The sequence below is a fragment of the Lycorma delicatula genome, chromosome 1, assembly GCF_047948215.1.
Source record: "Lycorma delicatula isolate Av1 chromosome 1, ASM4794821v1, whole genome shotgun sequence".
Lineage (NCBI taxonomy): Eukaryota > Metazoa > Arthropoda > Insecta > Hemiptera > Fulgoridae > Lycorma > Lycorma delicatula.
Window position 1 is genome coordinate 13,966,252 of NC_134455.1, and position 24,541 is coordinate 13,990,792.

Below are 24,541 nucleotides of genomic sequence, written 5' to 3' on the forward strand. Positions count from 1 at the left end.
CGTGTGGAAGGCAGTTTACTGGTGGAGAGTCGAAATCACACATAAACGTAGAGAGTGCTTATCGGCTAGGTGGGCGTCTATGAGGACGCACTACAGCTCAGCTAGGTTAATATACATAGCTGTATACAAGGATGAACTGTCCAGAATGATTAAAGCTGGGAAGAGAGAATGTTGGAAGTGCATATTTCAAAAGATAGAGGAGGACCCCTGGGGGAAACCCAGTGGAAAAACAACCTGTTTGTTAGTCAAGAAGGTGCTGAAAGCGAGGTTCCCTGTTACCCGCAAAACCTCAGAGATTGCAAGAATAATCGAGGAACATTTTCCTGTTGGGGATGTTGCATTGGAGCTACCAATGCCGAAGCGGGGACAATACCGATATTCGCAGTGGACGAACTTACGGCAGCTATGCAGCATGTTCCCTTGAAGGCACCTGGTCCTGACCGCCTACCAAATGCGGTTGTCAAAGCGGCGATTGTAGCTTAACCTGATATATTTTGAGGGGTATATAACGCATGTGTGAGCGAGGGCATTTTTCCTGCGAGGTGGAAGCGGCAACGCCTCGTCTTGATACCGAAGCCGGGGAGGGATTTGGCGCTTCCGTTGTCCTACCGTCCGTTATCAATGATACGTTGGCGAAGATATTCGAGAGAATAATACAACAACAGCTCTCCTGTGCCGTGGAGAAGGCTGGGGACTCCATGGCAATCAATACGGCTTCAGAACCGGCAGATCTGCTTTAGACGCTATGACGAAAGTACGAAGTTTAGCTGAGAGCAACATTGTGAGTTGCCAATATTGCAAAGGAAGGATGTGCGTCCTGGTCGCACTTGATATGCGTAATGCCTTTAATAGTGTAACCCATGTGGCTATCAGGCGTGCGCTGTAGGGATTTCGCGTACCGCAATATATAGTGCGAATTATTTGTTCATATCTTGCAAATACAAGATTCATATGTGGGGTGGACGGCAGTATGATTGAGCGGGTGGTTGCCAGGGGTGTCCTCAGGGGTCCTCGGATCAACCCTCTGGAATATTACTTATGATGGCGTTTTTAGCGTCCCACTGCCCCCTAAAGTAACGATAACTGGATTTTAGATGACATAAACACTTTTCATAGATGTCGATATCCGGAGGGAGGCAGCCAGCAAAATCAGAGACTGCTACACTGCAGTTGGAGCTTGGATGGCTAAGGTGGGAGTCAGTTTGGTGCCGGAAAAATCCGAGTTTGTGGTTGGTTATATCCTCTGCCAAGTGTATACCTACCTTATCAGTTGAGGTGGATGGGAGAAGAATAGAGTCAAAAAATTCAATAAAATATCTAGGCATATGGATTGACTCCTGGCTGAGATTTGGAAGGCACGCTATTGAGGCTGCTGAAAAGGTGGAGACAGTCATGCATCATTTAGCAGGAATTCTACCTAACTGCGGGGGTCCGGGTCAACTGCGGAGGAGGTTGCTTACAGGAGTTGTGTATAGCACGCTGCTATACGCTGAAGAAATCTGGGCAGACATGGTGTGGTACAAAAAGTGCAGAGGAAGGATCAAGGCCTTACATAGGAGGTGCTGCCTCCGGATTGCAACAGCCTACAGAACTATTTCTCTGGAGGCTGTGGAGGTCTTGGCAGGGATGCTTCCCATAGAGTTAGCAGTCACACGCAGGAGAAGGCTATGAGAACTTGGTACCTTGAAACAGACTGAGAAGAGAGAGGCAAGTTCGGCGATCACAGAAGAGTTGATGAGGACATGGCAGGAAAGATGAGATGGATATGAGAAGGTCAGGTGGACCTATAGAGTAATAAAGGATGTTAGAAAATAGTCCAGTAAAGCCCACAGCTCGCTGGTTTTTAAATTAATTCAGTGTCTGGCGAGCCATGGGGGATTTAGAGAATATCTATTCCATTTTGGGTTGTATTACTTTGATGGATGCTTTGACTGAAGTTGAGGAGTCGGCATTTCATGTGTTCTTTTGTTATCCTCGTTTTAACACAGAAAGAGAGATGATGGATGCCATTGGAAGAGATGTAATGTTTGAAGGAACTAATGGGGCTTATGCTCTATGGTGAAGAATATTGATCTGCCGTTTCCGGATTTGCAAGAGCTGTAATGACGTAATTACGCACTATTGAGGAAAATCGTAAACCAAGAATGGGCCGTCAGAGAATGCAGAGATGGACAGGCGCGCGGCTAAGAGCCTAGGGGGTTCCCCATACATGTGGAGGTAGCTTGGGTGCGATGAGACCGTGGGCACTCTGCCCCCGCATCCGATGTGACCTGTCATGTAAGTGTACTGTAGTGTTTAATTGCCTGTGAGGTGTAAGTTTATTTGATTGGATGTGACTGATTGATGTGATGTGTGGAATGTACAGCATGAGGTATGTATTCTGGAGTTATGATTGGATGTCGAGGAGTTTGTGGTGTGATTTTAATCTGATGTGAGGTACCTTGTGAGTGTGTGAGGTCGGTGTCTGTTGACTGTGGTATCTGAATGTGTGTGAGAGCATATTTCCCCCTTTCTGAAGTAATGCACACCAGCTGTACTAGGAAGGATGAGTAGCCAGGGGTGGAGGTTTAGTCAGTAGTGCACAGGAACACATATACATTTAATAACATCTTGTGGAATTTGTTAGTGAGCCCGGCACTGCCTAAATGCTCGTAAATGGGGTTCCTCCACCTCTATAAAAAGAGTATAACTGTAAATAATCCTCTATCATTAAAAACAATCTGAAAAAGAGGCCTGAAGATGGAGCATAAAAAACCATTTCTTCTGATTAACAGCAATTCTTGGTATATTTGTTTTTCAATATACACTCAGCACAAAGATTTGTGCACATTAAATTCTTTCCATATAAACTGAAATCACAAACAAATGTGAATGGAGTCTATGTTGGTATTTTTTCTGTAATGTAGAAGAAAATGATAAATTTCTAAGTGATTTTAGTAGCGATGAAATATATTTTGACAGAACACTTCTGATATGTAACACCAATAACCTTAGTGGCATCACTCTCATTAACTGATAGAAAAATATGAATGTTTGATCAGAATCTGTCTCCAAACAAATTAATTGCTATGATATTTGGGATCAGTTTTGATTGCATGTTGACCTACTTCATATGATTATTAATAATGATTACTACATAACCATCCTGTTAATGCTCTGGAAATTCCAACTTATCCAAAAATGGCAAAATGCAGCAGAGAGAAGTGTTGTATTTACACCGTGCTCAATGATGTGTATCCACACTATGCACTGTACCAGATCATCTGCTCAGGAAATTCAAATTGGACTTTTCAGTTATCCACCATAGTGTCTGCAATTAGCTTGGAGTAATTTTCATCTGTTGAAATAGAAACTGAACAAAATGGACTGGTGGTAAAGTTATGTGATGAAGATAACACACAAATCGCAATGACAGATGCCTCAATGTTTGCAAAATTATATAAAACGAGAGGCTTAAGTAACAATAAAATATTTCTTTATAATATTTTTATATTAAACAGTTATATAATCAAATAATCATTACATTCAAGATACTGTGCCTGTAATGTTTAAAGAATGAAAAGGCCAACAAGTACATTATGTGTGATTATTTGTATTCTTTTAGAATCATTCAAACACAATCATCCTCAATAATATGACAAATGATTAACATGTAATTAAAGCACAATTAATATTAATAATAGTACTGTTTTCTACATGAAATTATTGAATTTCCTAATCCAATACTTATGCATCACCATATTTTCAATCTTTCCAGCACCACTTTTTTCAGCCATATTTACAGTCTTTACCTTGAAAATTCAGTATAATGATGTCAACTGAATTTAAAAGACATAAGGATGACATTGACGTGTTAGATACCATTATACAGTTCAGAATAAAATTAAACATTTGATGATTTTATGAAATATGTGTATGTTTGTATATTTTAGAATAAATAAATGTTACAAATATGTATTACAGTGTTAATTATCTAAATTGGCAACTGTCATTCCATTAAAAAATGCAGGAATACCTGAAGCATTTATTCTTATTTAAATGAAAATATTAAATAAAAATAAATATTAAATGAAAATTTTTGACTGTCCAAGGATAATTATTTGTTAATCTGTAAGTAAAACTATTCATGAAAAATGAGCAACAATTACTACTTTTTTAATTCTCATAAACAAGTATCTGTTGTTGAAAGTTTTTAAAGATCTTGGTATTTCACTGAGTGAATCTTCTAAGTCACCAAATTAGCAATATTCTTTAACTCAATTGAAATTACCAATCTATATCTAAACTTTTCAATGGTTTTTACTTTAAGAAATTTTTCTTAAATAGTTGAAGTAGCTTGCTTTGATCAATATACAAATAATAATAATGAATTCCAGGCGGTATCCAGTTTGAAAGTATAGCCTGTATAGATTATGTGCGTAGAACTGTAGGCAACTTTGGATAATTATATTTTCAAAAGATACATCAATGAGAGATTCATAACCTTTATTTGCCATAGCAAGTGGTAATCTAAGCTAATTTTCTTCTAAGCCAATTATTAAAATTAGCATTACTCTAATAAATAAATCTTGTAACAGCAACATACCTCCATAAATACTACAGACAGTAGAGAAAAAGATTCAGCCTTGATCTGTAACTGATAATTAAAAAGATGTTAAGAAGTTTATGGCTGTATTGAAATAAATTTTGTTCAAGGATATTTTATACTTTAAAGAGATTTATTAACTGGATTCTCTAAGTATTTTATATTTCAATGTTAGTAGGATTCTTTGTATATGCTATAAATAACATTGAAAAAAATGGTGACTATAAAATTACTATCAAATGTGAAAAATTTTAAAGCTGAAAGCTAATTATTAAAAATAAAATTATATATGTTGGTATTAACTTATTATTCTGTTATGTTTTGTGTATTTAAAGGTGAACAAATTATATTATTAATTATAAGGAATTGTTTAGTAAAAGGAATTTTCAAATGATTATGCTTGTAGGAGAAAAATTTATTAACAAAATATTATTCCTGGCTAATAAGTCAGTAAAATCATAATATTTACCTCCAGGTAAGTTGGGAAGTGAAAAATCATTATAGTTGCTCTTCAGAGAACGTAAAGCAGGTTGTTTTGGGTAATTATTTGGAACAATGTCAGGATCAAGTAATAATTCTCTATCAAGCCGTCGAATCAGGTGAGTTCGAGGAACTATGGATATCCCATTTACTTTAGTTCCAATTTTTGGAATTGCTATTTTTAACTCAGTTCTGAAAAAAAGACGATAAATAAAAGAATTTCATAATGACTAAACACTGAATAGTTTTTTTTAAATTGGCAAATATACTTTTTAAAAAAGTAAAGTTGTAAAAATCTAAAGTTTGAGCTAGCTTTTGGTTTTTAGGAGAAACTAAACTAATAGATTGCTATTGAGATTACTGAAAGGTGTGGTGGTGTTAAAACCGGATTTTGAAAAATCTTTCTGATTTATGATATGCACAGAGATTATGTGTTGTTTAAATTGCATTTGTTCACTTGGAATACTGTTTTTGAATCTGTGTATTTCAAGTTGTGTAAGTATATCAAGCATGTCCATCTTGTTTGTATATAAGCTTTTCATTTGTGATATTGTGAAAGTATGATGAGGTGGTTTGCAAAAGTGGATTTAGTGGGGGAATGAAGTATTTACATTAGTTTTTATATTTTTATGATAAACAACATTCTGTTTTCCGTATGTGGAACTTATAAGCTAAGCAGTTAAGCCTGTAGGTATGTAAAGATAAATCATTGTGCGCACACACACACACACACACACACACACACACACACACACACACACACACATATATATATATACACATAAACACACACACACACATGCATACATACATACACACACATGCTCGTGCTCGTGTGTGATGTATGTCTGTCCGTTCGTCCTTCTCTCTCTCACTCGCTCTCTCTCTCTCTCTCTCTGTGTGTGTATTTGTGTGTGTGTCACTTTTTCTGAAACATATAAAAGTTATAAAAACAACTTTATTTTAAGATTTATTTTTGTTCATTTTACATAATGTAAATCTTATGTAGATTTCAGTGGCATTTTCTCTTTAACCACCTCTTTCTGAATTATGCTGATAGTACTATACTAGTTTTTTTCTGTTTAGCTTCCGGGAATTACTGTTCAGGTATTACTTCAGAGGATGAATGATGATGATATGTATGAGTGTAAATGAAGTGTATTCTCGTACAGTCTCACTTTGACCATTCCTGAGATGTGTGGTTAATTGAAACCCAACCACCAAAAAACACCGGTATCCACGATCTAGTATTCAAATCCATATAAAAGTAACTGCCTTTACTAGGACTTGAATGCCGGAACTCACGACTTCCAAATCAGTTGATTTGGGAAGATGCATTCACCACTAGACCAACCCAGTGGGTTAGTACCATACTAGTCAATTTATTGTAAATTTGTCTATAGGGGGACTTTTTCCCCTATATGTGAGGGAAAGATTTCATTAAAATCTTAATGTTCATTTTTTTATTTAGATGACTTAAATTCAGGGGAAAAAATAGCTTTCTATCATATTATTCTCTTTATTAATATGATTTTAAGAAAATTAAACTATAAAAGGATTTAAATTTTTTTTTAGAATTTCTTTAGAAATTTCAAATGTTGCTAAAATATTTAATAAAAAATAATATAATATAGCATATATACCTAACAAATCAGTAAAATATATTTTACAGAATAATAATATAGTTAATAAATTTTTAACTATATGGAATACATAAAATCAAGTATAACAACAGTGAATATATATATCCAACCAGTGGTTTTACATACATATATATAAAACTAACACTATAATAATTACAAAAAAAAAATTTCAAATGTTATGGAACACCTAATAAAAAATAAACATAATGTTACTGATATATAAAACAATTTGAAATTTAGAGATAAATAATCATAATAATAAGGAAATTGATATATTGGAAAAATATTATATTAAAAATAAAAAAAATAAATATAAACTTATTAATAAACAGATTGATAATAAACTGTTAAATTGGGTGGTCCTGACATAACAATTAAATGATTTGGTAATACTCTTCTGTGTTGTACCATGGTGGATGTAGGATGTTTTTAAATATGACAACAGTACATACATGCGACATTTTAATATTTTTGACTATATATAATGTAAAAAATAATATTTTTAATTTTCAAATTTTATTTATTTGTATCTTATAAAATAAGTCTGCTAATGCTCTGAAAGAACTTCAGACAAATAGGTAAGTGCTTATTTTTTATGATCTGTATCTGGTGATATATATATTTTTAATATATAATAATATTTTATACAGTGGTTGTAATGTTCAATACAATAATTTTTAGAAATTACACTAACTTCTATTTACGTGTATCATTTAAAACCTAAATATTTATGAAGAACTCAAGTAAGTGTACTAAATCATCACTTACTTGTCATGACTTGAGATCCCAATATTTCTTGAGTATGAAGTTAGTTGTGACTGATTCTGAGGACGTGGTAAACTATGTAGATCGCTTGTAACGAAAAGACTTGAAGGAGAAGTTGGTAGCTCTGGAGAGTTCTTGTTAGCTTTAAAGCTTCCATTAAGATTAGTTACTCCTCTTGCACCGTTACTTGAATCAACAGTGTTACTTCCTCCTCCTCCACCTCCAAATAGGGGTGAATACTTGTTGAGACTGCAGAATTTTATATTATTATTATTTGCTTCTCCTTCTTCACCAATGTCCATCGGTGTTAGTGTTTCATTAAACTTCTGAGTATTACTATCTTTATCATTTTCATTCTAAAAAGGTAAAAAATAATTGATTAATTAGTTAGAATTAATGAAGAAACATTGTTACAGAATAAAGTCCATTTTTAACACTTGTTAAAAGAATAGAGAAGATAAAATGTTATTTGATACTGATAATTGAAAGTCATAATTTAAAAATTAATTGTAGCTGTGTTTTTTCCTAAATTTTTTTCTGTTCATTAATAGTGAAATATTCTCTTTAATATGTTCATTTTCAAATAATAATCATGAATATGGCAAAGTATTTATGAATATGAACATTTTATAATTTATTTTCACTGCTCTAAGTAAATGCAATATTATGTGGTTCTTAAATTTTTTTATTACTTTTTTAATCTTATTATTGGAACTTTTTTGAAGGTCATACAGCTAACTATCAGAGGTGGTGTTATATGGGTGCTGGATTCTTTTATGTTTTAATTTTTTTCATTAAAACACTCTATTGAGCTCCACATGTCAATGCCATCATTATAATATATTCATTTTTAATATGTATATAACAAGTTACATAGTTATAATACTAACAAAATAATAAAATATTACAGATGTAAAACACTGGGATTAGGGATCAAATTAGTAGACTGCATTCCTCTTCTCAAGTGACATTGTTAACTATTTTAGGTAAAACCATTCGAATGTCTTATAAATAAAAACAAATTATTAATCAAAAGAATATTTTTAATGAAAGTGGTGTGCAATTTTAAATTGCAACTAATTTTTTTCTGTCCTTTATGTTAGTTAATCAATATATTGCCTTTACTGTAATTAATTTAATTTTATAATTTAAAAAAAAATAGTTTATTTCTTTACAATCACTGAGAATTGAAGTGTAATATTCCTCCCAAATTGCACGGCAATATAATAGTAACTCTGTTAATTATCTAGTGATTCCTTGTATTTTTCAAGTTCAACAAATTTCAATAACATATTTGCTGTATTTGGTGTTAGAAAGAGCAACCAAGAATAAAATCTGCCAAATCCCATTTACTTAACACTAGAAAAACTAGGGAAAATGAATATAGGAAGTGAAAATTAAATAATTTCTATGCATGTATTTTATTTTTACCCGGAAATAAAAATTAATAAATATATTCTTTAAATATAGCTATAGGTTGAACTAAAATCTATAATTTCTGAAAAAGTTATAAATATATATATATATATATATATATATATATATATATATATATATATATATAGTGTTTAATTTTAATACCCCAAGAACTTTTCTCAAAAACAGGCACGGTACAAAAAGTGACGTAGACAAAAGTTACTTGGACTGGAGGGGAACATTTCCTGGTGACTTTAGATTTGACCTTTAACTTAACTTTGACGTTATTTCAAGGGTAAAACGATTTTTTCAAATGGAATGACTTATTTTTGACCCCACCAATGAAAAAAAACCAAAAAAAACAGAAAATTTTAGTTTGGAAAATTTGGTCACACATAATACTTGGAATGTTTTTTGAAGGTCATGTGGCTAACCATCAGTGGTAGTGTTAAATTTGTGCTGGATTCTTTTTGCAGATATTTATTAACTGGTTTCTAAGTTGTGGGAAGAGGATTGCTATCTGGTAATGTCTTCAAAATTCAGCAAAATGTGTTAATCGGATATCATAAGTGATTAATCCCTAAATCATGAAATTCAAGAAGCTGGAAAAAATAAAACATATCACAAAATGTTATGACTAAATTCAAGTCGTCGATGTAACATTTTTTGCTCTTTCCATCGGTGTTATCGAAAAAGATAATTCCATTTGAAAAACCTCGATGACCTCAGAACGACCTCAAGGTCATGGTAAAGATCATAGTCAGATGTCCCCTCCTCTATCCAAATAACTTTCGTAGTAATCTTTGTACTCTTTCCCATAGCTTGCAAGATAAATGATCTAGAATGTGAATATTTCATTCTAACACCTTCAAAATGTGTAACCCATATAACACTATCTGCGATGGTTAGCCATATGTTTCAAAAATGTTCTGAGGTCATACGTGTGACCATATATGAAATAAGAGTGGACAATGTAAAATTTTCTGGTGTTTTCATTGGTGGGGATCAAAGATAGGTCACTCCATTTGAAAAAATCATGTTACCCTTAAAATAATGGTCAAGGTCGAGTTAAAATTCAAGGTCACAAGGTGTCCCCTCCATTCTGTAACTTCTGTTTAGGTCTTTCTTTTGTATTGTGCATAGTTTAACAGAAAATTGCCTAGCAGGATTAAAATGAAACACTCATGTGTGTGTCTCTCTCTCTGTGTGTGTGTGTCTGTCTGTCTCTCTCTCTCTCTCTCTCTGTGTGTGTGTCTCTCTCTCTCTCTCTCTCTCTCTCTCTGTGTGTGTGTGTCTGTCTCTCTCTCTCTCTCTCTCTCTCTCTCTCTGTGTGTGTGTGTGTGTGTCTGTCTGTCTCTCTCTCTCTCTCTCTCTCTCTCTCTCTCTCTCTCTCTCTCTCTCTCTCACACTCTCTCTCTCTCTCTCTGTCTCTCTCTCTCTCTCTCTCTCTGTGTGTGTGTGTGTGTGTCTGTCTGTCTCTCTCTCTCTCTCTCTCTCTCTCTCTCTCTCTCTCTCTCTCTCTCTCTCTCTCTCTCTCTCTCTCTCTCTCTCTCTCTCTCTCTCTCTCTCTCTCTCTCTCTCTCTCTCTCTCTCTCTCTCTCTCTCTCTCTCTCTCTCTCTCTCTCTCTCTCTCTCTCTCTCTCTCTCTCTCTCTCTCTCTCTCTCTCTCTCTCTCTCTCTCTCTCTCTGTGTGTGTGTGTGTGTGTGTGTGTGTGTGTGTGTGTGTGTGTGTGTGTGTGTGTGTGTGTGTGTGTGTGTGTGTGTGTGTGTGTGTGTGTGTGTGTGTGTGTGTGTGTGTGTGTGTGTGTGTGTGTGTGTGTGTGTGTGTGTGTGTGTGTGTGTGTAATTTTTTTTAAATATTAAAACTATACGTTGCACAACAAAAATAAATGTTTAACAATAAACTTCTAAGATGTTATTTATGAATATGATTAGCAGCTGATCATGTTCTTTGCCTTTTTATAATTAGTTGGTGAATATATCATATATGAATTATTATAAATTGTATTTTATTTTTTAAATTCCTTTTTATTACTAAAATGATAATAACTGTAATTGTTACAATCTTTTAAAATATTCATTTGTTATGATTCAAAATTTTATTAGTTGCATCCTTCACATTATTGAACAGGATAATTCAGTGCCAAATGAAAATAATCACCTACTACCTTCAGATATGAATATTGTTTTTACTTTTTTTGATATTTTGCTTGAAATTCATAGGAAAATTTAGATGATAAAACTGACTTTTATTTTGGTTTTTTATTTGTTCAGATATCAGACTGCTGTTCAGTAAAGGCAACAAAACAATTTATGATTTTACTTGTAGTGAAGTCACGCTGAGGAAAATTAAAATCTACAAGTTAGACTTCGTTATGTCAGGGATTTCAATATTATTCTGCTGAAACAAATCAAATGACTAGGAAGCGTTATAAGGAGTAAGGGAATCATGTACATTTTGCAGTTATGGTAACTGATATAAACCCTTTTAATGGAATGAAAGATACAAACACTTTTTTGACTATGACAAAAATAATGTTCTAAAGTTGATACTCTAATCATTTAGTCTTTGATTGGTAAATAAAACCATTTATTAGCCCTTGTAACTTTTCATGTTGTGTTCTGTCTAAACTCAATCCTGCTGTAGGTTTTGTGTTTTCTAACACTACATTTGTAACACTACATTTCTAAGTATACACTGGTGTTAAAGGTAGGTAAGATTAGTGATAATAAAATCATAAGGCTTAGGAGCTTTGATAGATAAGATTTAATAGTTATAAAAAAAACTTTATAACGCTGTAGGATCTAAACTTATAGTAATATTTTATTGATTTGCTAATGTTAAATAAAAATAGCTAATAATAAATTTTAATTTGGGAGTGATTGCTCATGAGAAAAAAAATGTTCTTATTTTTATTTAATTCCTTAATATTTCTTCCCAAAGTTTCTCTCTTCTCAAAGATTTCTTTCTTATTGCCATTTAACAATCTGACTAAGAAGTAACATCCTTCTTTTTTAAATTTTAAAGTTAAAAAAAAAAATTTATACATCTGATGAAGCAGTGTACATGGCAAAAGCACTAATGTGAGAGAATTTATAACAAAACAAGCAGTAAGTGATATTTTTATTTTATTTATTTGATAATAATCATTAAACACTTCTACGATGCTAAACTAAAAATTCATTAGATTAAACTTTTACATAACTATTTTAAATGCATAATATAAATCCTAAATTATTTACATAAGTATTTATGAAATATTTAAGTCAAATAATACTGTTTGAAAGTAATGCAGCTCTTAATGATTTTTTAAACAATTTTTATACAATGTACCTTGTCTGAGTGAAGATGAACTGTTTGACACCATTTCAGGAAAAATGCTGCAGCTGTTCTGGATTTATAGGTGGACAATAAAAACATGTTATCACCCATGGACATTACCTGACTTAGTGATTTCAAATAAAAAAAAAATCTCTGCAAAGATCTTGCTTGGGTATAATATACTCCTGACAGCCAGGGTATGAAAAAAAGTCACAGGAGCCATTTTTTTTTTTTCAAATAAATATTTAGTTTAAAAAAATGGTTTATAACATTTTAAAAGCATTCTGTAGTTTTTTTAAATATGCCTTTATTAAGGTTTATAAGGATCTATTGATTATAAGGATCTATTAATGTTCAATCAATCATCCAATGAATTGAACATTTTATTATTGATTCTATAAACTTAGTTTTATAATTTTGTTTGACTTATTTACATTTTTGTCAACAGTATGACAATAATATCAGTAACGGCAGCAAATTACTGTAAATATTATATACCTTGTTTCTTTATTTCAAAAATGGTTTTATATTCCATTTTAGTTGCAAAGCTGCATCATTTAAGAACTTATACTTTATGTAAGTCATTATCATTGTGTGGTTAGTGGTGGGTGTACTAACTAACCTTTCTTATTTAGCCGTCATCAATAATTCATATGTTTATACTGTAAGAAACACAAAGGTTGCAATGAAATTCCAGTATATAAGTAAACTGGAAGTATGATTCAAAGAGATAATAATTCATCTGGCAAGCATAGTAGGAAATCATGATTAACCTTTTTTTTTTTAATTTGGATTGTTAGTTTGTGGGTTTTGTCCTAATAAAACAACAGTTTAAGGAAATTGTCATGAAAATTTGCCTCCTAGGAGGATTTTATAGTTGAATGGATCAAAATTTGTTTCATGATACATTATTTTATTAATTAAAAACTGCTTCAGTATTTAATGAGCTACTATTCTTCCAGTTATTTCAGTATTGTACAGCTGAAGCAAAGTTTATTAATTTGTTGTTAATTTATTTCACTGCCAAATAAAGTAACAGTTAAATTTACATTACCCCTTGACTGTTTCTTGCAGTTATTGGTAACAAAGGACTAAGTGTCTCATTTGGTTTAGGTTCTGTTAAACAAATTCTCCATTTAAGTTTATCACTTTGACTTCCTCGTCTGAGTCCTGAAAGATTAAAAATAATAAAAAATAAATAAATAAAAATGGATAATTTGTTTTGCACATAATAGGAGTCATTCTGTTATTCTTTGAAGTCCTCCAGGAATAACTGTGGTAAATATTTGAAGGCATGAGTTTTAGTTATTCTATCTAATTCAAAATAGAAATGTACGTAAAATAACGAAAATATAAAAGTATATTTTTAATTAAAACAATTCACTTTCGAAAAATATGGAATTATGCTTCCAGATCTTTTCAACAACTGTGCACTTCTTTCATCAGTGGTTATTGTAGATAGTACTTATCTTGAAATGATTAGCATACCTTATTACTATGTGGTCAAACAGCGTACTTTAATTTGAATTATTATTTTTTTTAACAGTGTGTAAGTTTAAAATTATTTTCAAGTTTTTAAAATTGTATACATTTTTTCTTTTGTTTACCTGTTTAGTGCCTTAGTAAATTTCACTTGATAAAAATGAGTTAAGTTTATAATTTTATATTACACATAGCTTATAAAACCAGCTGAAAGGTGATTACAGACTTTCTTAATCTGACATAAAAAAGGCTTAAATGAACACTCATTCAACCCACTATTTGATCACATAGTAGTAACATGTTTCATGACCATTTCGAGACAATGAACATATTTACAACTCTGCTGATGAAGGAAATACAAAATAATATTAGTAAAATAAAACAAAAGTTCCAAATGTATGGCATATTTTAATCTCATTTAAATAAAATCTGAGTTTCAAATCAAGTTATTGACTCTTAATTTGAAATTGTGACTTCAAATGTGGAAATTTAAAGAAATATTGAAGAGGATTATTTTTATAGTAAGTTAAAAAAGATTAAATAAATTTCAACAAGATTTTTTTTATTATTAATAAATTGGTTTTTAGTGAATTAATTTATTTTTTAATTAATGTTTTAAATAAATTATTTTAAGTAAAACTTTTTTAGTTTTATTACTCCCTAGTACAAAGTAAAAAGTAATAAAGGAAGATAAAGTGAGTTGTTATCATGAACAATTTCAGTTTCTAGATTTCAACGAAAATATCCATTTTGACTATCCCTGAATCCATTTTGACTAGTTTCAGCGTGATGTCGCATAATTCCAAAACAATTAGCCATAGGATGTTAAAATTTTGGATTCAGGACTGTTGTAACATCTAGTTGTGCATCTCCCCTTTTGATTACAATTGACTTGACCAAAAATATTCAAAAAAGCCCAAAATCCAAAAACAATTTGGATTTTGGACTTTTTCTTAAATGCAGTAATAAGCCCTCATTGAGAGCTTTCAATGATATACCATTAGTGGTACTTATTTTCATTGGTTTGAGAGTTATAGCCAAATAGAACTTTAATTAATGACCTATTTAGGCACATCAGTTTGAATCAGATTAATCTCCTTTCTTTTAAATTTCAATATATGGTTTATTAACCTCTCATTGTAAAAAAAATTATAAATAATAATTCAATAATAAAAAAATAAAAAAATATCAGTAGTTTTTAATGAAACAAAATTTTATATACTTTTCATTTAAAAAATAAAATGTGTAAATGTAATTTAACAGGCATACAAGGACGTCATGTGTTGTCCAGATCAGAATTTTTAAATTAAAATATGAGTTTACACCATTTATATAGAAAGAACACATATGCCATTTATTTCCAAAATATGCAAAAGGCAACTAACCCGCACCCTCATTAAAAAAGAATGGGAATGCATAGAAACGATATCAAGTAACTATTAATGAGGACAGCTAAAGATGTCTGCAATGTGCAGATGTATACAGATTGTTTTACAGGTACAAGTATCAGGAACTGATTCTTAAATTAAATGTAAGAGAAATGTTACAAAAATTAAAATGCTGCTTTTTAAGTTACTTTATTAATTAGTATAGGTTAACATTTTGATCTGAATTTCAAATTCAAATGCAAGTTGTTTGATAAAATTAAAGTTGTGTGATATATAAAATAAAATTTAGTTGTTTTGGTAAAACCCCTTTATTTCTCACATGTCCTTTCAACTTTTAAAAATTAATATAAAAGTGGACCCCAAAAGGTATATATTTTCATCTTTTATGAGATATAAATTAAAAATAATTATCATAAATTAAAAAGATTTGCATATTTATATTACAGGTAACTTAATTTTGAAGTAGTTTTAAGTAAATAAATTCTGTAACTCTACTAAATGGCTAAACGTTTTAATACAATATAATCTTAAATATTGGAAAACAGATAAAAAAATTCAAAATTATTTGTTTTTAATAATAGAAAAATATTATTACAATAAATTAAATAAAAAATATTCAATGAACAAATAATATTGAAGTTGAATACATTTGACCAAAAGAAAAAACTATAGGTTTTGGGAACATTCTCTATTGTTGAACACAGAAATTATTTTTCTCATAAACTAAAACTAAGATTGATTGTAATTAATGTCAATAATTACTTGTAGATTTATTATTTAAATAATAAATGTGTAGTTACTTTTTTATCTAAAATATTTTTACAGAATTTTCATGTTTAGAAAAAGTTTAAATCATACTTTCACTAGTAAAGTGATCTTATAAGCCAAGTCTTTTTTTAACAAATAAAAAAAAAATCACCTTTTAATCGATCCTGTTCTATTGCTGATTGTTGAAGCCTTTTGATTAAAGGATTAGAATAAAATTCTTGTTGAATTTTAGTTTGTAGTTGTGGAAGGAACTGTAAAGGAAAGTCGTCATGAGTAAAATATTTATGTTCTAATAACTGTATTGTGCTTGCTCTCTCATCTGGGTCTAACCTGAAATAAAACAAGTTAAAATTGCTTTTTTGAAACTCATACTTTGGATATCATTATTTACCACCAGAATATATAAAAATCATTTTTTGTTATAAAAATTCATTCAACAATGATCTGCATATCCTTTCAAAGTCACTATTTCAAATTGTTCATGAAAGATATAATTGATTAGTTTATAATTTGGTTTGCATATTATACATCTTTTATTCTGGTACTACATTACATAAATCATGTCAGGAACAGATAGGTACACTATTCCATGGACAAACTATCCCAGTATTAGCTTGGATGGAAAAAAAAACCACAGTAAAACTTTAATCATAGCAACATCACTAAACACAAAATGAATTATTAAATAAAATGTACATGAGGTTAAAGTCCACACTAATTGTTTAAAATATAAACTCTTGAAATAATATTAAAATTAATACATGAACTTGATAAATAACTACAAAATAAATCACAATTTAGAAAGGTGTTGTGAAAGTTATTTGAACATATACATATTTTGAAGGAAGATGCAGAAAATTCAGATTTTTTAAAATTAATATTATTTAAAAATTTGTCAACACTACAATGTTGTTTCTATAGAATAAAATAGTTTAATTCTATTTTAAATAAATTGGTGAGAAACATTTTAAATTATCCATCTAATGCTTTTAAATTATCTATCTTATTTATGTGCTTATTAAAAATAGCAGCGGAAGCATTTCACACTTTCTTGTAAGCTAAAGTATTGTGTTGATTATATGAAAGTAGTCCTCTACTCTGATAGAGGTGAATATTGCCATTTTTTAAGATTAAGAGACTATTTGTATTAGCATAACTGTATAATCATAAATATAAATACATGGATATACTAACATTTTTAATTTTTATATATTGATCAAGTAAATTACAGACAGAAAAAATAAGAAGTGGATAAGATAAGACAGGAATTAATGATGCTGTAGTCAGAATAGCAAAAAATAAATAGAAATGGGCTGGATGTTTAGCCTAACTAAAGGATGATAGATGGACTTAATGGTTAATTGAATGGAGACCAAATGAGGGACATAGACATCAAGGAAGACTAGGTAGGCGTTGACGGATGACATTACAAGGATAGCCGGAAATAAATGGATAAGACAGGCTGAAGACAGACAGAAGTAGTGGAGTCTGGGGGATGCCTACAATGATCTGACAGCCCACTTTTTGCCTTAAAGAAAACTTATTTATTTCTTTCATTAATTTTTTTTTGAAAACTCATTTTTACTTTCTGAGGGAGTCTAAGAGATGATTGATATATTATACTTCAGATTATTGCAGTATTTGACATGAAATGAGATTATAAATAATTATGATTTATAAAAAAAATAAATAATTGACATGCAATAAAATTATAAATCATAATGATAAACTTGGCTATATGTAAACAAGGGTGCATATAAAATTACTTAAATTTCACCATCCTGTAAAGATCCTCTGAATACATAGAAACAAATGAAAAAAAAATTATATAAAAAGTAATCCCCAATGAAATGGAATAATTAAAACAAAGTTTTGGAAGCATTTTCAGAAGCACCCTAATCCATATCTTAGTAAAAGCCTTCTGAAAATCTAACTAGGCAACATCAGCTTGAATTTGATTTGGAATATTTTACCACCAGTAATTAAAAAGCATTCAAATTTGACTCTATAGAATGTCCTTTCATAAATCTACGCTTCTCAGTAAATAAAATATTTTCCACATAGTTGTATAAGTGAGAGTGGGCTACTTTTTTCTAGAATCTTAAGGGTGTAGTTAAGAATGGAAACAGAGAAAAAATTGTTTATATATGATAGACAGTTTTTAAAATAAGAAAAAGCTCTACTAAAAGGAAAAGCTCTTCTTGAAAATTTTAGCAAGAACAGAAACAATGATTTCATTGATTTATTTAATCGTAAATGCTGGAATGCCGCTCAAGTCAACAGTAATTTGTTATTGAGATGATTAATTGTTTTTTTTTCCAGTAACTGCCTTAATATAAAAAAAGTAATATCAAGTTCCTTACATCTAATTTTGAACTTTAACAATATTCTACTTGATTTCCTTCAGGGTCATCCTGACAAACTAACAAAAATATTTTTCCAAACTCTGTACATAATGGAACCGGATCAGTAATCACTTGTCCATCAACCATTGAAGAGGAACAATATTAAAACCCATTCTACATTTGCTAATGTACTTCCAAAGATTTGATGGTTTTATTTGGAAGACTAACATGCACAGGCTCAAATACAGAAAATGATCATTTTTTATTTAGGATGCAGCTAATTTAAGATGAGCAAGATTTTCATATAAGTCCAAAATGTTTATAACATCTTTGAGAAATCTTCTTCTGTCTGAAATATTCTATCAAATTTCTTGAAAACGAAAATGGATATCCTTTTGGCTTTTTTCCTTTATATATTTATGGTATACTTCATGGCATTTGTAATTAGACAGTGGAGATTTTCCACAGCAGCCTCTATCTTGTATTAAAAAAAAAAAATGCATTACACTATTTTGTCTAAATCACCAGATGATATAACAGCAAACAGCAAATAGCTTCCTCATTTATTACATTGTTTCTACAAATAATTTTTCGGGACTAATAAATATTAATTAACAATTATTAAGGGAAATGATGGTTGAAACTTGTCTGGCCAAACTAAATGTTCAACATTTTCTTCAACTTTCAAATTGCCATCAACTGGATTGCACCAAATGCAGTAGTAGGTATACCAAGAAATAGCTACTGGATGATAAATAGTTACTGAAACTATTTGCAATAGTGAGATGAAAAAATCAACAAAGTTAAAAATTAACCCTGCCTTTGTTTCTGCACAGAAATAATTCCTAGAGTAGAATTATATACAATTCTAAGAAACAACAGCAGCATTAAAATCCCCTAACGTAATAATTAAAAATTTAACATTTTTAATTTATTGATAAAAAAAGATAATAATATTCAATATCAGATTGTAAAACAAAAGGTGAGAAATAATGATTTGAAATCAATAAATCTTTCTTACTCTTCTGGGGGTTGATTACCAAATCTAATACATTTGTAATGGTTAACAGTGGTCAATAACCTTTCTAAAGTGATCCACTTGTGCTAAACATGTTATAGATAATAAAGAAAAAATATTAAAATTTATTAGTTAATCATCTAACCAGATTTTTGTCAATAGAATGCAGAATAAGCCTCTTTTTCTTTATATGTGGTTTCAACAGGACAAAATTACGACTCATACAACCAACAACAACTTTCTTGGATCAGTGCTTTCATGGACACCTAATTTATCCCCTTCTGACTTTTTCTTGTGAGGATACGTTAAGGATGCTGGTTACAAAACTCATCCTTACGCCATTCCCGAATTGCAGAGCGAAATTGAACAATGTGTCGTTGCAAATCCTCAACAAACATTACATATGTTTAAGAGCATGTGATGTCATATTAAATTATGTGAATCACATAACGGAGGCCACATTCAACAACTATTGTAACTTACACATTTTCCCAATAAGGTTGTGTCACTTTTTGAATTCTCTGTATATGTAAGTTCCTCCTAAAGGGTATTAATAGTTTCCAGTAGTCAAGCTTCAACTGTATGTATCAAAATGACAATTGTCACTACATTCTGATTACAACTATCCTTATTACTATTATAGGATTAGTTTTTATCCTCAGGTTTATCATTCAAATCTACAGCATTGACAGAAGTAAGAGTGCTGCTGTCTCTTACATCCTTCATTATCCTATAACATCATTATATGATGATGTAGATAATTTAAACCCTATAATTTTTCTTAAACTTCTTTGTTGTAGGTTCTTTTCAGGAAACACAAAGAAATAAGAATAAAGTTTCTATTTATTTTAACTGAAGGTATCCTTGATCTTATACTATCAACAAAAGAGATATACACTCATATTTTGCTACGTCTTATTAAATTACTTATTTTGAGAAACTGATAACTAGAAAATATGAATATTTTTTTACACATTTTTTTAAAAATTATATGAATACAAGAAAAAATGTTTATGTAGGCATCTCAGACACTATTTAAAAACAATCTTTGAATCAAAATACATAAAATACAAACCTTAAACATGAAAAAAGGAACTCAAGGCTGAGATTTGACCATATTGGAAAGGCTTTACAAAGTGCTCGAAATTTATTTGTAATTTCAACAGCATTATCATCCACACTCTTCAAAACTGAATTTTTGGAAATAAGCTGTTGATGCCTTTGACTTAGCTTTCCTGAAAACGTATAGCAAAAAAAGTATTAAAGGAACCAATTTATCACTATTTTTTTGTTGTGTGGAAATTAAATCTAATTTAAACAGAAATTTAATTTAAAAGAAATCCTAACATCCTGGCATACTATAAATTCTAAGTATGTACATGAAATATTTTTAGTTAAATACTTCAGTTAAATGATTAAAATAACTACACAGTAGTATTTAAAACCATGATGACAAACTTGTTATTTCATCTGGGTAAATAAGATTAATTAAAATTAACATTTTAATTAATTTTAAATCCCCCTGAGAAACTCCAGAAAGTAATAATATTTTTTTAGAAGATCATAAATACTTTTTGAAGACTTTTAGTGAGGGAGAGTAGTAGAGGCACATTAAAATACACAAATCAGCTTAGAGCAGTGGAATAAAAAACACTGAAATCATATGTTTATTTGCTTCTATTTATATTCATAAAGCTGAGAGTTTATGTAGAAATTTTATGTATTAGTTTTTACATCCCTAGCTTCCTAAAATAAAAAAAAAATTAAAACGATTCTCTAGTTTAGGTTGCTGATTACAATCAACATCAGATGAAAATTTTGTAACTATAGAATTTCCTTCAAAACAAATTATTTCATCGGTAATTATAAAATAAACCTTAACTTGGTATATTGTTCTGCATTTTCATATGCACAATTCCACATGGAGAAAAAATTACAATGTGTGCTTTGTTTAATTCTTTTAGTGAGCTACTGGGGCTTCAAATCAGAGCTTTGAAGTGATGTTTCTATAAACTTTAAAATAAATGAGGCACTTGAATGCATGCTGCTGCAATAGTTTAAAAGCAAAGCAATTGCTTTTCTTCTGTACATTCAGCACTATACCACTTTTCTGTCCCAAAGTTATTATTTTTCATGTATGAGCAGCAGTCACTTTATCGGATCCATGATCCTCAGGAAACATTTTCATTATTATCAAACAAACTGAGTAGTAGATGATTAATATAAATCAGAAATAAATATGGGCCTACTATGGAACTCTAAGGGATGCCATCAGTAATTTTTCTAAACTAATTGTTGTTTGTAGAATCTAAAACCATCCTCTGTTTATGCTCATACAAACATGATTTCAGCCATTTATACAATGTTCCTTAAAGATTCAGAAATCAAGCTTTTCAACAGCTTTCAAGCCAAGATTTATGCTATCAAATACTTGAGGTAGATAATAAAAATCACTAATGCAAAATATCCTTTTTAAGGCTACTATTATCTCATTTACAAAATTACACAAAGTATCTCTCGTGCTTTTCCTTTTCAAATGTTGAACTAGCTACTGATTCTACAATTCATTATTGAGGTTTATTAAGTAACAAAAGCTGCTTTTGCAGTATTTTTTTTTGTAAATGATCATAAAACTCTGGAATAGATCTATAGTTATTAAAACTTTTAGGATATCCTTTCTTAGAAACTTGAACAACTTTATTTACATGAAAAAAAGAAGAAAACAGAAAAACTCCATTTTTGAAAGCTATAGTAATTTAAATAATTTAAAAACACATTATCTGACTGCAATGAATTTTAATACAAATGGTGATGTATCATTCTGTTCAGAAACATTTATTTAATTATATTAAAATCCTCTCTTTCATTTAACTTCCTAAGAGATCCCTGTAGGCCTGAGGCAGTTCTGATTTTCTAAGGAAATTATTTTCCCATAGCTCTTTAATTTTCTGATTTTAAGACTTTTGCACATATTTAAAAAATGATGATAACTGTAAAACCTTGTTTACGGATTATTTTCTGAGAAATACTTCAGGATATTTATTCAACTATCTTGATAAAACCTTTTTATAAACTCAAACATATACTTTAACAATTTTTGGATGACTTGCAGTGTTGATATTGTTTTCTTTTTCCTTGAACAGGTTATCCTAATTCTATACATTACCCATCCTGTGTTAACTGGTAGTTTATACAGTAAAATTTTCGCTGTGTGAGAAAGCAGTATCAAAATCTAATTTTTTGAATATAAATAAAAAATGTTTACAATTCTTTAATTTCTTCAAATTTATAAAGAGAAATCCTATTTTCCTTTGGTAAGAATGATAAAAAAACTATTAAAAGTTTTACTTGTAAAAGACTTTGCATAATGTTTGTGAGGAAATTTGGAAACTATTTTATTGCATAGTTTGATCTAGAAAGGCGCACACAACAAATTCAGCAAAAGAGTCTAAAAGGCAAATTTCAATAACTGTACTAAATTGTGGGACAAAGGTAGATAACATATTACTTATAAAGGAATGGGAATTAATAACATTCTGATGTATGAAAAAACTTAAGAAAAGGTGGTAAGAATTTATGGTATTTATAAATTTAGACCACGTTTTAATATTTAGCATGATGTATTAAAATTATTTTCAATTACTGAATAAAATTTTGAATAATTAAGGCAGTAATATTTTAATAATAAGTTGTTGAAGAATTAATCAAGATTGATTTTAAATGTAACAGTCTTATATATACATAAAATTATAATCTTCAAGTCTTTGATTTCAGTTCCACAACATTCCTTGGTAAACCTGGAATTTCTAGACCTGATAGCAGATGGATACCCTACTACTGGTCAGAAAGAATTCACCAGTATTACTACATATGCAGGCATGCAATACACCTGTGTTATAAGTTTATAACAAATTTGCTACAATAAGTCTCTATTTATGTTGAAAAAACCTATTCTTAATTTTCTACCCAGTGTTCACATAAAAAAATTGCATGAGGTTTATTTTTAAGCTTGTCAAGAAATATATTCATTTCCTTAATTTCTGGTACTCTAAACTGCACACATTTAAATGTATCATGTAAAATAGACTTGTTGCAAGGAGGTGGTGTAAACCTTGGACTAGTTGGAAGCCTCATTCATTTTATTTATATTATTAATTACAAGAGATATTGTTCACTGGATGATAAAAATAATAATTGATCTGTAACGATTTATGTAAGCTGTCATTTATTTTAATATTATTTTTACCAATAGTTGACATTGTGATATTGATGATTTAAAGGGTTAAATTTTAAATTATGTCTTCATCAATCATTGAGTAAATAGATTTATTATTTCCTGAATCAAATAATATAATTTGATTGTTCAGTAACATTATTTGTCAAAGTGTACTTCTATCATTGTAATTTAATTGGTTAGAATTGAAACAACAGATGATGATGGATCCATAAAAGGTGAATAGAATTAAGAATTATATATCAACTTAGTCCCTGAGCTTAGAGTGATAAGTGTAATCTATTGATCACACTTATCCAGATTAGATTTTAAATATTTTCCTAGAAGTTCAGCCATCCCTTTCATAAATCTCATTTTATCGAGATGAAGATCAAACCATGTGCAGTTGCTGTCTTTTAAGTGGTGGTGTATTTTTATAAAAGACATCCTCCTACTTGGTTGGTTGTGAGATTTTATTAATTTGCTGCTCCAAAAACACCACTGAATATATAAATATTGTCATTTAAATTTTTATCAACTCTGTATATTATTTCCAAGGTTGCTACATTAATCTTCTGGAACAATAAATTCAACAATTTTGTTTGGTCAGTTATTAATTTATGAGAGACAGCTTGACAGTATTATTTTAACCACCGCCTATCATGATTAATGTCTTGAGTGAAATCATCAGTTACCATTTGGTTATCACAAACAACTAATTCTATAAAGCTTTCTCTTTTACTTTAGTGACTATCCCCAAATATCCGAACTCTTTCCTTCATTCAGTTTGCAGTTTTTTACTAAACTCTTGTGTAAATGAGCACCTTCAATTGTATTATCCACCAAAATATTCCATTTAAATTTAGTTTTAAGAATCTGAAACTCTTCATTCCTTTTTGGTAAATAGCACTCTGTACAGTCAGAACTGAATCTATTTTACAGTTTAATACAATTCTGATAACTAAATGCAGACTTTAAAGGAGTATAAACAATAACAGACATGTAACTCCAAAGGAACTCTCTGGCAAATTTCCAGCTGTTCCTTTCATCCAATGGGTTTTGGTGTAATTTACAGTAACTTCAATCATGCAAACACTGATCTAAATTTAGGCTAAT

General features: G+C 30.2%; 1 protein-coding gene across 1 annotated transcript in view; it reads right to left on the reverse strand.

The window, feature by feature from the left end:
- Positions 1-24,541, reverse strand: part of LOC142318039 (cyclin-dependent kinase-like 2) — a 168,724-nt gene that overhangs the window by 60,832 nt on the left and 83,351 nt on the right. The window contains exons 6-10 of the mRNA XM_075354566.1: positions 20,288-20,447; positions 16,001-16,179; positions 13,266-13,381; positions 7,477-7,829; positions 5,055-5,257 (exon numbers count right to left, since the gene is read on the reverse strand). Of these exons, the coding sequence (XP_075210681.1) occupies positions 5,055-5,257; positions 7,477-7,829; positions 13,266-13,381; positions 16,001-16,179; positions 20,288-20,447 (1,011 nt within the window). The remainder of the gene's footprint in view (positions 1-5,054; positions 5,258-7,476; positions 7,830-13,265; positions 13,382-16,000; positions 16,180-20,287; positions 20,448-24,541) is intronic.